This window comes from Trypanosoma melophagium, assembly GCF_022059095.1.
Source record: "Trypanosoma melophagium isolate St. Kilda chromosome Unknown ctg32segment0, whole genome shotgun sequence".
In the NCBI taxonomy this organism is placed as follows: Eukaryota; Euglenozoa; class Kinetoplastea; order Trypanosomatida; family Trypanosomatidae; genus Trypanosoma; species Trypanosoma melophagium.
In genome coordinates this window covers 69,548-84,497 of record NW_027125166.1, presented here as the reverse complement: position 1 = coordinate 84,497, position 14,950 = coordinate 69,548, and the positions used below count along the sequence as shown (strand labels likewise).

Genomic DNA, 14,950 nt, shown 5'->3' with positions numbered 1-14,950 from the left:
GGAATAGTTCCCATTATGAATAACACACATCTTTCTTTCTTTCTTTGTTTCTTTGTTTCTTTCTCTCTTTCTCAATGTTTTTTTTTTTGCAATAAATCACTTTTTTACGTTATTTAATTCTTTTTCTTTCCCCCTGTTTCTATTTATTGCTAGTTATGACATAGTTGCTTGACATAACTTTAGAAATGATGTTTATTCAATTGTATTCACTTATTATAACTCTACTTCTGGATCTTGTCTTTCTATTTAGACTTTGCGTACTTCGGCAGACCCTTTCAGAGGCGACCATGATATGGTTTGACAAGGCTGCAGACAGCACACAAGGTAAATTACTAATTTCTGTATTTCTTGTCTATTTGGCAATACCAAAACTTATTCTTTTTTATGAACCACTCGGTCAGTGGATTCTACTAACAGCTGCAATTGGGGAATCACTACGAGTCCTTGTTTTTTCCGTGCTATTTAGTGAGTTTGAAGGGGCAACGGAGTTAAACACCTTTCTTCTCACATTATTTGTTCAAAACGCATGCTTATACTGGTATCACTGGCATAGAACGAAGAAAATGTTTACCGTTCGATCCAAATAATCTTTGATGTTGTGATCAAACGTCAGATATAATAATAATAATAATAATAATAATAATAATAATAATAATAATAATAATAATAATAATAATAATAATAAAAATAATAATAATAATAAAAATAATAATAATAATAATAATTATTATTTTATTTTCTTATTTGTTCTTTGTTGTCGATGTTGCCTCTTTTTTTTTCTTTTTCTTTTTTCTATTCAGTTATTTTCCACTCTTTTTTTTTTCTGTTTTATTTGAAAAAAAAAAAACTAAAATAATTCTTCTCCCATTCTTTGGAAAACAACTGGAATTCTTTTGAAATTATTCCCTCTCGGAAATACAAAAAAAAAAAGCAAAAAAGCAATAATAAAGTAGTCTAGGTGGGACGGCAAAATCAATCTATGTATCGACTCTGGAAGTTGGCCCTAAACCCCTTGATATCCGCTCTCTTAGTTGTTATTGTATCCCTATTGCTATGTTATACTAGTGTGGTAACGAGTTTGGCGGTTTGTTTTGTTCTTGGGTTGTGTTATTATAGTTTGACTCCACGGGTTCAGGCAAACGGCGATATATGGCGACGTTTAGCGCATGGACGTTCACATCCCGTTAAACTTCCTCACATGGAATCCATGAACGAAACAACCCCGGTGGTAATTGTTTCTTTCCCTGAAAAGGGTATTAGCTGGTTTGATCACACTTTGCTGTATGCACAATCCGATTTTGGACGATTTGGCCCTTGGGCTTGTTTTTGTCTTGTCAATCCATTAACGTCTTCTTTTCGTATGCCGGTAGCACGTTTTGTATTACGCAAAATGGGCGGTATACTAGAATACAGACGTGATGTCTTTATTGACTTGATGAGCCGTAGAAACCTTCATGTTTCTGTTATCCTGTATGATCAGTTTGTCGGATCGCATCATTCCAGTCAAACGCCTGTACAGCTACAAAATAAAGGCATGTTTGGGGCATTTCTGCGACTGCAGGCTTTTATTATTCCCGCTGTGGTCTGCAGCGATGGACGTGTGGAGTTTGGATCTGTACTTAGTCCAGTCTGCAGAGGAAAAGTACCGGCGCCTTTTGAAGTGCGTGGGGCCGTGCGGCAGTTCGCAGAGGAACTGCAACGATTACATCTGGAGGTGTTTGGTTCAGTGTTAGAAGTTGAGGATTAACACTGCGTATGGTGATAATAATGATGATATGTGACTTTTTTTTTACTTTGGTGTATTGTCCCTTTTCTTCTTTTTTTCTTCACTTTCCATCTCTGTGTCTCTCATGCCTACAATTGTTTACATGTGGGGCGTATATGCATGGTTCTGCCTGTTATGCGGGGACAGGTGTAGACTAGTTTTGGTAATTGTGGAATATCAGGGCTGTACTTGTGGTTCTGTTATTTATTTTTGCAGAAAATTTCTACTTTGCTATATATATATATATATATATATATATATATATATTATATTTGTTTTCATGACTTCTATATCTCATTTCCCCTCTTTATTTATTTGTTTCGTTTTTTTTTTCTTCCCTTTCACACTTTGCCACACCTCATATATATATATATATATATATATATATATATTAATAATCAAACCACCACAGAATTCTCGCTACAACGTAGAACACAAGAAAATAAATCGAAAGAAAAAAAAAAGAAAAAGCTGAATCGGGTCCATTAAATAAAATAACCAAACCGAAAAAAAATACATAACAGCAACAAGAAAAAAGAACGCAAATAATGCTTACTCGCTTTGGCCGTACCTGCATCCCCAAGGGTGTGAATGTGCAACGCCGCTTTCTCAACATCCACGAATACCAATCCAAGGCAATCCTAAAGGAGGGTGGCTGCAAGACGGAGTTTGGTATTCCATGCCGCACCATTGGGGAAGTGGAGGCCGCACTTGGAAAGATCAAGACCGACCGCAAGGTTGTAAAATCGCAGATTCTCGCTGGTGGACGTGGTATGGGTACCTTCACCGATGGCTACAAGGGCGGTGTGCATGTGTGCAAGAGTGCCGAGGAGGCGCTGGAGTGCGCTAAGAAGATGATGAACAACACACTGGTGACAAAGCAGACAGGACCAAAGGGACAAAAGGTGAGTGTGCTGTACGTCACTGAGGCGGTGACTGGAATTAAGCGGGAGTTGTATCTCGCTTTATTGCTCGACCGCAAGACCGCCTCTCCCATGTTCATTGGCAGCGCCGAGGGTGGTATGGGTATTGAGGAATTGGCACAGAAGAGCCCGGAAAAGATTAAGCGCATGCGCATTAATGTGCAGGAAGGCATCAATGATGATAACTGCGTGGCTTTTGCCAAGGAACTCGGCTTCACTGGTGTATCGGCGCAGAGGGCGGCGGAGCAGATTAAGTCGCTCTACAACATTGGCAAATCCAAGGACTGCACACAGGTGGAGATTAACCCACTGGTGGAGTTGGAAAATGGCGATGTGATGTGCATTGACGCCAAACTGTCTTTTGACGATAATGCGGAGTTCCGCCAGAAGGACATCTTTGCTCTTGCCGACGCCACTCAAATTGACCCAAAGGAAGTTCTTGCGAAGAAACACGATCTTAATTACATTGCCCTCGACGGAAATGTCGGCTGCTTGGTGAATGGCGCCGGTCTGGCGATGGCCACGATGGATCTCATCTCCCTCGACGGCGGCCGCCCCGCCAACTTCCTCGACGTTGGCGGCAGCGCCACAAAGGAACAAATCATCGCGGCCTTCCAAATCATCACCGGCGATGAAAAGGTGAAGAGTATTCTCGTCAACATCTTTGGTGGTATTATGCGGTGTGATGTGATTGCGCAGGGAATTGTGGCCGCCTCGCAGCAGCTGCAGCGCCGCATGGTGCCGGTGGTGGTGCGGCTCAGCGGCAGCATGGAGGAGGAGGGAAAGAAGATCCTCAAGGAGAGTGGACTCCCGCTGCACCCCGCCCGCAACTTTGAGGAGGCCGCCAAACTCGCCTGCGAACTCGCAAAGCAGGCCGCGTAAAACATTCAACAGTGGTTGTGTTTGACCGGTCTCTCTCTGTGTGTGTCTGTGTGTGGACTGTGGATTGATGGTGGAAATAAAAATGAATAAATGAAAAGAATGGAAAGGAGAGATATACATGGGTAAGAGGTATGTAAGAGGCAGTGGAAGGGAGAGAGAAGAGGAAGAGGAAGAGGAAGAGGAAGAAGAAAAGAGAAGAGAAGAGAGCGTATGTCTCTCTTTTTCTTTTCTTTTTTCCTTCTCTCTTTTTTCCCTTTGATCTTTTTCTTCTTTACACTCCTTTGAGTTCGTATGTATAAGTGTACGTGTGTGTGTAGCTGTTATGTGTGGGGCAATGCTAACAGTCGCAGGAATGCAAAGAAATACAAAGAAGTCCAATTAAAGGGAGAGGAGGTATTTCAACCAACTCATATATATACATATATATATATATATATATATATATATATATATATATATATATATATATATATACACAGGGAGGTACTTATACAACGAAGAAATAACCGTCCGATGGGAGAAAAAATAAAATCCAACAAAAAAAAGAGAAAAAAGGGAAAAAAAAGAAATGAGTATGTCACGTTACGTCAAAATGAAATGGATTTAAGGATTGAAATGAAAAAAAAAACAATCACAAAACAAAGCAGGAAAACCGGAAAAAAATCTACAGATAAAAATAAATAAAAACAAAAAAAAAAAGAAGAGGGGCAGGAGTCTGGATCCAGAATTAAACAAAGAAATGAACAAAAGCGTGAATAAGTAAGGAAAAGAGAAGAAACCAGGATGCAATATTCATCAACACCATTTAAAGGGAGCATAAATAGTAAAAAAACAAAGAACAAAGAAACGGGAGAAAAAAAAAAAGGATTGAACTATACTGAACCGCTAGATTCTATCAGATTTTTTGTTTTCTTTTTTTTTTTCGCTTTTTCTTTCTCTCTCTCTCTCTCTCTGAAATTTGCCATCTCTCTGTTTCTTTCCTTTTCGCCTGTTCTTTATCTTTACTCGTCTTCACTGGTAATGCATTTACTGCTTTCTCAGTGGGACTGGGGAAAGAAGAGGAGGTAAGTAAAGAGCGAGAATAAGATGGACACGGGGTTAAGGAAATAGTGTCGTTGTTTATCTAACGGCATCTATTTGCAAAGAAGGAGAAAGCGAAAGAGGAAGAGAAGAGAGAGATGGAGAGAAATGTTAAAAAAAAGGGGAGGTTCACGCTTATATTTTGGTATTTATTTCTATTAAAACAAAGGTGAGTGTGAACGAAAACAAAAACAAACAAACAAACAAAAAGATAAGGACGCACTCGCAAGATTTTCTCTTTCTCTCTCTTTATATATATATATATATATATATATATATATATATATATATATATATTGTTTGTTGCAGTACCAGCCAGAAGTCCTTTTTTTTCGATTCGATGACAAAAGACATTTAAAATGGATCTAATTTGTTTATGCCCCCTTAGTGTGTGTGTGTGTGATGAGTCTGCAGATGTCTGGCAACTTCATGTTTTTTACGCACACAGACAGAGACTCTTTTTCTCTGTTTCGAAATCATTCTTTTGTTTTTTTTTGTTTTCTTCTTTTTAGAAGAAGAAAATGTATTTGTTTTTTCTTCTTTCGTCTGTTGATATATTTCCTTCTCTTCGACTGTTAAGACACAAAAACACGTGGAGCATATTTTCTCCTCTTTTCTTTTTATTTTTCTTTTAAATGGATCGATATTGTTATCATCATTATTCCCATCCCAACACACAATAACATAATAAAGGAGAGATGAGAGAAAGTGGGCGCTAATACAGAATAAAGAAACGTCAATATACGTCTCATCTGTATTAAGGGAACTCCTCCCTTCCCCTCACAGAGACAGAAGAATAATAAGAAAACAACAAGGAAAAACAGCAGAGAATAATAGATAAGAAGGGAAAAAAGAAAAGAAGGAAGAATATATACATAGACGATTGATATGACTGGAATCACAGTTGAGGAGCTTTGTAGTTCTCTGCGTGCAGATTTAACGGCCCTCGCACAGTTGCGAAACAACAGTGATGCTCAGCGAGTGTTTGACGATATGGAACGGCGTGTGGCCAGTAGTATTAGTGGGGGAATACTGCCGCGTGGATCGGCGCCTGTGCTTCACTGTCTGTTGTCGAAGAAGGAGGATATTATTAATATTGATGGTAATAATAATAATAATAATAATAATAATAATAATAATAATAATAAGGTTGAGGGATTACTTGTTTTTGTGAGTGATATTTGTGAAAGTGTGCGGAGTTCCGGGGCAGACATGCAGGAAGCTCGACTATTAAAGAGAACCATGTCATTTCTTAGTTTTATTGTAAATGCATTATGTGATAGTTTCTCTATTTCGCAGGCGGAGATGTTATTACAAGTTGCTTTAAAAGTTTTCTTACTACTATATCGACTGGAGAAACACACCGAGACACAATCAGAAAGTTTGAATCTTGTTCATAACGTGGTGAGAGGATGTCATGATCGCCTCACACTTGCACCATCCGAGCTGGAATTAATTAGACATGCATGTATACAAGTAATGGAGGGTAAAAGTAATATTGGTCAACGTGTAAAGAGTACGGCTATGCAGTTAATTGGATCATTATGTGTTTTATACACAAAGTTTATGTCTCCACACGCCACATGTGTTCTTCACACAATGTTGAGTGCTGCGGGACGTCTTGTTACTATAGACATTAATAATAATAATAATAATAATAATAATAATAATAATAATAATAATAATAATAATAATAATAATAATAATAGCGATATGATGAAGAATGAAGATAGAGAGTTAATGATTTTAATGTTAGTGGAACAGCCACTCGTGGCGGAGGGATTTCTCCTCGCCGTGGCAGACTACAGTACAGTCTTTCCACTCACACTTGATGGATCTAATTATCAAACTCCTATTATTATGTTGATTCATCAACTGGTGAAGAGTTCCATACATTTAGTGGATAATACAAAGAACTACCGTCTTTGTAAAGCCGCCCTTCTTCTTATTGAGAGAGGCGCCCATCGATTGAAAGAATATCTCATCAAAGATGCGGAGGAGTATTATACATGTTTGAAATATCTTTGGCATCATAAGAATGTTGAACTGCGCCGTACGGCGTATTCAGCAACAGCGGGATTTCTTCAAGCCTTATCAATGTTCTGTTCTGTAAATGTTGATCATCCATGCCGTGAACCCGTTTCCCTGCTCCGTTTTATATATAATGATATCGCAATAACACTGCGGAATAGTCAAAGTGACACAAATGGTGCGTTATCATTTGCTGTTATGGCCGTTGGTTATATTTCCAGGCCGTTGGTTATATGCCTCGGTGTAGACTTTCTCACAGGTGTATTGTATGAACTAACGAACACATATGAATTATTATTATTATTACTATTACCATCACGTAACACAATAGGAATAATAAAGGGACCAACGAGAGAAGTAGTGCGTTTATTGCCATTCTTTATAACATCGTGTGCGTTAATGTTGATGGAACTTCCACCGTCGTTGTATGAACTCCCACGATTGGTGGAAATGATAATAAACACGGCATTGCAGTTATACCCAGAGGAATTATGTGTGGGTCGTGTACGAGTAGCCACAGGAACTGCACTATTGAAATTACTGGTGGTCATTCATTATCGTGGTGGAATGCGATACACCGTTGCCTGTTTTGTACAGCAGTTACTCACATTAGTTTGCCATCGCGCTTCTTCATCATTATTATCATCAGCATTCCAGATGGAGTATGTGCATCTGTGGAAGTTATTACTATTGGATGTACACAGTGTGGAGGATTGGGGATATCCGTTTAGTGCGTGCGTTAGTGAGACTGCACTGGAAACACTGCGATTGGAATTACGCCGGGAATTTGTGCTGGCAGCGTGTGAGATGCTACGTCGATTTGATCTTTCACTCGTGAGTGAAAATAGTAATAATAATAATAATAATAATAATAATAATAATAATAATAATAATAATAATAATAATAATAATAATAATAATAATAATAATAATAATAATAATAATAATAATGGTTATATTCAGTTGCAGTCTGAGGAAGGATATGTGAAACGAGCACGTAGCCCGAATGATTGCACGGCCCTATTGCACTTTATCCCATTCTTTGTAAACACGATCGAAATAACGTTAAGCAGAAGTGATAAGAAGAGCCATACAAATAAGAATACAGTATGGAGCTTAGAAGATGCCGCTTTACGTCTTGTGGAAGTAATTGTAATGGGCTCCAGAGAAAATCCTCATATCTCTGCTTATTACACCTTTCTGCATACTCTTCTGCAGATATCCAAACGTGCGGGTCTCTCATTAACACACGCCGAACTTTTCCTGCAACCCTTTAGTGTAATTTGTGGTTATCGTCTAACAATGTATATTGGTGCATCTCTTCTTCAGTGGGCGTTGTGTATGATGCGTTTGTGTGAATGGGGATTTGTAGAATCACGAGAGGTGTGGATGGCTGCTGTTGAAGTGATTCTAAATAATAATAATAATAATAATAATAATAATAATAATAATTTGACATTCGACCAAAAAGGGGATTTCGTTTCACAAGATGCTATTCAACTAAATATAAGTGATCAACAACAGGAGCAGCAGAGATTTCTTTACAGAAAGATGCCAAACTCTCATCCTTGTTCCCACTGTGTTGATAACTCAATAATGATAAGAAGAAAGAGACAATGTTATTCCCATTCGGGCAAAGCGAATTATACCCATTTACATCTTTTGCTGGGAAATATAACACTCGCCTTACCGCTAGATGTACTCATTCCCCGTCTTTTATTACTATTGCAGTGTCGTGAAATTCATCACGTACGTATGGCGGCATCTCAATTACTGTTTGTTGTTGTGAGCGACTGGCTAATGGTAATAACAAGACATGCGGCGGAGAAATGGTTTGAGCGCATCTTTGATACTATTATCTCTTTAGCCGCAGATGTGGATGTGAATATACAGAATGCTTTTCATATGTTATTGTGTAAATGTGTGAAGTGGTTTGCCCAACACGATGTGAATTGCAGTGCTGCAGAAATGATAGAGTGTGTGATTTGGCGGCGTATTTGTACAGTATACGGTAATAATAATAATAATAATAATAATAATAATAATAATAATAATAATAATAATAATAATAATAATAATAATAATAATAATAATAATAATAATAATAATAATAATAATAATAATAATAATAATAATAATAATAATAATAATAATAATAATAATAATAATAATAATAATAATAATAATAATATTAATATAAAATGCTGCGTCAACGCATTGAGGACATGGTAGTATTGTAAAACAAATAATATCCATATAAATAACTTATTATCTTATGTCTTTATATATATATATATTATTTTATTTTATTAAAGAAAAATAAAAAAAAGAAAAAAATATTAGACGTACTGCGTATATTGATACAACTATGTAGAGTCCCTTATAAATCGCATTATTAACTATGTATTGTTTATTACGTATTATAATCATGTGCATTATTGTACAATTAATAATATTTACTCAGGCCTACAGCCGTACAAAAATAAATTATTTTTGAACTACGTAATGTGTATCAATTTAAATATCTACACATTGGTCTTTATTGAAAGCGGGTTTATTGCAAAATTATATTAAACTACAGTATTCTACAGGACATTTAAAATACCTCTAACACGGCTTCTATTTTATATACTAAACTACTAACACACTACTACTACTACTAATATAATAATAATAATAATATTATAATAAATATAATAATAAATAATATAATAACTATTTAAATGCAATAGTATATAAGGACTACTAGTCGGTGGTAAGTACTTTATTATAACACAGTAAAACAAAAAATATAATATACTAAATATAGTTTCACATAATAAAAACATTACAACTTTACAATAAAATAGGCTTAAATAATAATAATAATAATAATAATAATAATAATAATAATAATAATAATAATAATAATAATAATAATAATAATAATGGGAATTTTAATCGTGGGGGCCAACGCCTGCTCTCAGTTGCCCATCATTTGGTGCGATTACTCCGTAATACATCAGAGGCCAATCTCTGTCTCTCTATTTGCGGTGATTCTCTCTTACATGTGAGTTTATGTTTACTGCTAAATCCCACACAAATTGGCATTTCCACAAACTTCTATTATTATAAAGTACAACAGTGTTGTGCAGAAGCTCTTATTATGGCGCTGTGGAATGTCATACAACACGACTCACACCGCCGTCAGACATTTCTCACTTATTTCCATACACACATGCACTCCATCTTTTTATCATCGCAGCCACCAGCACTAATGCGATTGTTGGAATCTTTTCATACAAATCCAATAGAAATAACGCGACAACTCCATGCCATTGTTGTACTTGCGGAATTGGGATTATGTGAGGTGTGGCTAACAACGCACTGTGGGCTGCAGAACATTCTCGCTGCTCTTTCTCTATTTGTACGGGATGCTTTTGTGGCGGGAAGTCAATGGGGTGGTGTTTGTTGTCATTTACTGTTATTACTATTAATAGCGGGTAATGTGGAACTGCCGGAAATTCTTACTGCGATTGAAAATAATAATAATAATAATAATAATAATAATAATAATAATAATAATAATAATAATAATAATAATAATAATAATAATAATAATAATAATGATACGCAAAAACCCTCCCGTCTTCTTCTTGTGGCTTCACTGAGAGGAGGATGGGGCAGTGCGAATTATTATTATAATGATGATGATCGTCACAATAAAAATAATTTCTTATTGATATCGCGTCTCTTTATACAATTATGTCATTTATGTGGAGCGTTATTAGAAAAAGATGGACAGGACGCCTTCGAGAGTATTCCACTGGTGGCTCTCCGTGAAATACTGCGGGATATGCATAATCAAATGGAGCATAAACCGATGTTAACAAAACTAAAAGAAGAAGATATATACATAGATATATATATAAGAAACATGCGAATATGTTGGTTAGAAGGTATTGCACCACTAATGTTAATAACACGAGACGAAGAAGAAGTTTCCCCGGCGGTGTTGGAGTTTCGCTTAAATGTACATTCCCACTCACTGCGAATAAGTCGTAGAAGTCATACAATGGATATATTAATACGATATGAAGAGGCGTTACTGCGGGATATACGTATAGCGGTAAATACACAGCATTGGACGAGACCTTCTTTTAATGTCCTCTTAACAAGTCGTACGACTGTTCAATTGTTTGTTTCTGGTGTAAATACACTTTGTGAGGCTATAACAGTTGTTGGTTTGCATAAATGGCCAATGCAGCGATATCTCTCACTCACAACCGAACTATTAACACACACTATAAATAATGAACTACCACTAGATTGGAAGGAATCACTTGGATCATCATATCATTTATATAGAGAGAATCAGATGCTTGTTATACGGGCTATTATACACCTTACAAGATGTACGGCTGTATATAACAGTGAATTGCTCTTTTTGTTATTGCCATTATTACAGCAAACCGATTTACCGTTGTATGATGCAATTACTATAATGATTCATGATGTATTAAAGCAATTAACATTTAATGAAATTGAAACATTATGCCAAGCATCCTTTGAAATGCAGCAGGATGGTGGATTTCCACAATTGGCTTGGTTAGCCCTCACCCATTGTATTCTCTTACCGTGTTTATACTCTCTCCCATATGAATTGCAGATGAATTTCTTTTTACAATATATTGCGAGTCTCATTAGAGATGTTTCTATCATGCCTCATATAACAATAACAAGAATAACAAGAAGAACAGCATTACATCGACAGACGAGGGCATTTATCATTCTGGAAGCCATGTACCACATTGTGAAAGAAGCGGATTTACGGGGTTCTATATATACAGCCTTTATGGGAAAGTATAATAATAATAATAATAATAATAATAATAACAATAATAATAATAATAATAATAATAATAATAATAATAATAATAATAATAATAATAATAATAATAATAATAATAATAATAATAATAATAATAATAATAATAATAATAATACGAATAATAATAATAATAACAATGATGGAAATTACAGTAGTGGAAAGGAACTGACGGTGCGACTTATAAAAATATGTACAACGGCCCAAATGTTCGAATTTTCACCAGAATCTTCTCATTCTACTTGTGCTCCTGTTGGGGATAATAATAATAATAATAATAATAATAATAATAATAATATTAAAAACTGTCAAGAAGAAGAGGAAATAAAAATGTCAATAATGCTATATCGACAAGCGGCATATCGTTGTCTTGCGGCTCTTCTCACGGCCACACAAAAAGAAGAAAAAGTCTTCACACGACTGCTGTTAAATGCACACAATCATCACATGTGGCATCACATTGTGGATATCTCTCGCAAACATCAATTCCCAGTGGAGGCGAATGTACCGAAAATAACAGAAGAACTGGCAAAGAGTTACAGTGATTGGGAAATAAATAGTTTGAATGCATTGCGAAACCGAGAAGGTGGAAACTTGCAGACATGGCAAATGGATAATCGTTTGCGTTCACATTGTTTTCCTGCTGGTCGAACTGGTTATACGCGTTTAGCTTCACAGATATCAGTTGAGGAGCATAATAATAATAATAATAATAATAATAATAATAATAATAATATGTTCAAAACGAATATGAATAATCAGACGTGTAATAATTGTGAGAGTGAGGCAATGATCTCATCTTGTGCTCTTGTGGATGTGGATAGTGTATGGACCAGCACCTGCTCTGGTGTTCTCCTCGGCGTTATAGACTTTATGCTGCTAAAGTTTGGTAATAATAATAATAATAATAATAATAATAATAATAATAATAATAATAATAATAATAATAATAATAATAATAATAGTGGTTGGTTAAATGAAGTGGTACGACTGCTGTATGAAACGACTATTCACATGAATGTGAAATTAGTAATAGTTCGCCTCGTACAACTTCGGGCTTCGTACTTTGCCCCAGCAGCGAATACTTTACGTGATGCACTTGTACATATCATCTGCAGCAGTGAAGTATGGAATAATAATAATAATACTGGTGGTGGTGGTGGTGGTATTATTATACATTATGTGATTAAGGATATACTCGCCGTATTACTGAAATGGTGTAAAACAGATGTAATGAAGTTTACTGTGAATAGTGCTAGACGATTGATGAAGTTTCTTCTCTCAGCTGTGCCACACCAGGAGAGTTGTGTGATGGAACAAAATATGGAATTTGTGCGACTCTTATGGGAATATACAAGAGAACTGCAGCCTGTGCAGGAAATGGAGTTATTACGATTGATACAAGGGCATTCATTAATAGTGGCAAAGTGTGGGGTTCATATTTGTCGTTTGCTTGTAAACAACGGAGTGTTATTATCTTCTCTTTCTCTGGCTTCGGATGTTATAACTCCATCATCAATATCAATATCAATGTCAATAGCATCATCAACAGCGATAAGTGCATTATACACATCACTTGTATCCCTTTTGGAGAAAACTGAAGACGAGGAACTTTCTACTGCAACAGCAGAGTTAATTGGATTAGAATTACACCAACAGAAAGAAAGGAATAATTCCAATACCTTGACGAATATTACTACTACTACTACTAATAGCAATATTAATACTATTAATATGACTACACTGTGGAATATGACACGATTGGCGGTACTTCGACGGTTCTCTACACGCGGGCAAACACAAACTTTGTGGACATTGCGTGGATTAGTGAAATACGACTCCAACATATTTGGGGATATTCCATACAGCACACTCTTTGCAAACTACACGACTCTTGCCATCAGGGAACAATTAATACTACTCGAAATCGTGAGTAAAGTGGCCACACGGAAATATCAACAAGAAGAAGAAAAAAAAGGAAAAGGGCAGGAGAAGTGGGTTTCACATATCTACGCCACACTACAGAGAATCTTCTCAAATAATCTAAATAACTTTGTTGAGGTGGTGCGTATGGCCTTGTATGAATTACTTATAGTATTACTTCCATTCATGACGACGGCTTCACTTACTAATGAACTGGAGAGTCTTGTGGTGAATTTTTTATCACTAGACGCCTTGGAGACTATGTATATACATGAGGAGACAAGAATAGTTTTCTTTACACTTGCTATTCATACACATAAAATACATCAATCATCTCTTGTGTTCAACACACTCATAATGAGAGGCATAAAGGATAATGCATCCGTACGTGTACAAGATATGGTGTTTGAGTATTTAGATATTCATATCCTTCCAAGTGATATCAACAGTCGTTTTATTTCGCTTGTGGAGATAATGGATCCACAAACTATCGGTTCTGCGTGGTCCAAGTACGCATCTGTGTTGCTGCTGATGCTTTCTCGTCGTAATCAAAGCAATGAGAAGTGTAATAATAATAATAATAATAATAATAATAATAATAATAATAAAGGAAGTCCATTTAATAGAGAAGATAAGTATGAGGAATTTTGTGAAGATAGTTTCACACCACCGTTTATTTTGCCGGATTGTCATGATAGTGATATTGCAGAGATTCAAATGCCCCTCAGTTCTTTACTTCTCCCACTCCAAACACTCTGCCGGTATGATGATGAAATTGCTTACTGTTTTATACAGGCATTTAAGGAGGGATTGAATAGTCTCGATGAGTAGGGTAAGAGACAATAATAATAATAATAATAATAATAATATTATTATTATTATTATTATTATTATTATTATTATTACTATTTTCATCAAGGTGGATCCCTTTTTTTTTCTTGGCGTTCTTTCTTCATACCTCACAAGAAAGTTGGAGGGTTATTGTGGTCGATGTGAATATGGAATCGACTGGGAAACAAAGTGAGATGAAAGAATAAGTAAAGTAAGTAAAGTATAATGAAAGGTATTGTATTTTCAAGTATAGAGAAGTGGTGACTATTATTACTACTACTATATTAGTTCCACCAGAAGTGGCTATTCTTGCTTTTTTTCTTTTTACAAACATTGCACCTGAGTTTTTATTTTTTTATTTTTATTTTTCATTGACTTCTGTGAAGCTGCAATAATGGCGTTGATAACTTTTATTATGACTATTACCGCCACTATTTTTCCTTTCCTTTTCGTTTTTTGTTGTGATGTTTCAACTCTTTTTTTCCCTTAATTAATTAATTAATTAATTATATTGCCTATTTCCTTTCTAAAACAGGTAGAGGAAACGGGACAAGGAGAGAACAAAAACAAGAAAAACAAACACGTAGACACACTGTAGTCTAGGTCAAGAGGTCAATAACAGGACAGAACCTCTGTCCCCTCATAAAG

At 35.7% G+C, this 14,950-nt stretch overlaps 5 protein-coding genes across 5 annotated transcripts; all 5 read left to right on the top strand.

Annotated features, from left to right (window-relative positions):
- Positions 1–185: 185 nt before the first annotated feature.
- LSM04_005261 (uncharacterized protein) lies at positions 186–587 on the top strand (the record flags this gene model as incomplete). Its single annotated transcript, XM_067334820.1, has 1 exon — positions 186–587. The coding sequence occupies one exon, from the start codon at positions 186–188 to the stop codon at positions 585–587; it is 402 nt and encodes a 133-aa protein (XP_067189208.1).
- A 392-nt stretch (positions 588–979) lies between these two features.
- On the top strand, positions 980–1,747 carry LSM04_001179 (uncharacterized protein; the record flags this gene model as incomplete). The annotated part of the gene is made up of 1 exon (XM_067334819.1): positions 980–1,747. The coding sequence occupies one exon, from the start codon at positions 980–982 to the stop codon at positions 1,745–1,747; it is 768 nt and encodes a 255-aa protein (XP_067189164.1).
- A 566-nt stretch (positions 1,748–2,313) lies between these two features.
- On the top strand, positions 2,314–3,570 carry LSM04_004506 (ATP-grasp fold; the record flags this gene model as incomplete). Its single annotated transcript, XM_067334818.1, has 1 exon — positions 2,314–3,570. The coding sequence occupies one exon, from the start codon at positions 2,314–2,316 to the stop codon at positions 3,568–3,570; it is 1,257 nt and encodes a 418-aa protein (XP_067189202.1).
- Positions 3,571–5,538: 1,968 nt separating this feature from the next.
- LSM04_001365 (uncharacterized protein) lies at positions 5,539–8,921 on the top strand (the record flags this gene model as incomplete). Its single annotated transcript, XM_067334817.1, has 2 exons — positions 5,539–8,692; positions 8,914–8,921. The coding sequence occupies 2 exons, from the start codon at positions 5,539–5,541 to the stop codon at positions 8,919–8,921; spliced, it is 3,162 nt and encodes a 1,053-aa protein (XP_067189167.1).
- A 977-nt stretch (positions 8,922–9,898) lies between these two features.
- On the top strand, positions 9,899–14,302 carry LSM04_000845 (NUC194; the record flags this gene model as incomplete). The annotated part of the gene is made up of 1 exon (XM_067334816.1): positions 9,899–14,302. The coding sequence occupies one exon, from the start codon at positions 9,899–9,901 to the stop codon at positions 14,300–14,302; it is 4,404 nt and encodes a 1,467-aa protein (XP_067189160.1).
- Between the last annotated feature and the right edge of the window lie 648 nt (positions 14,303–14,950).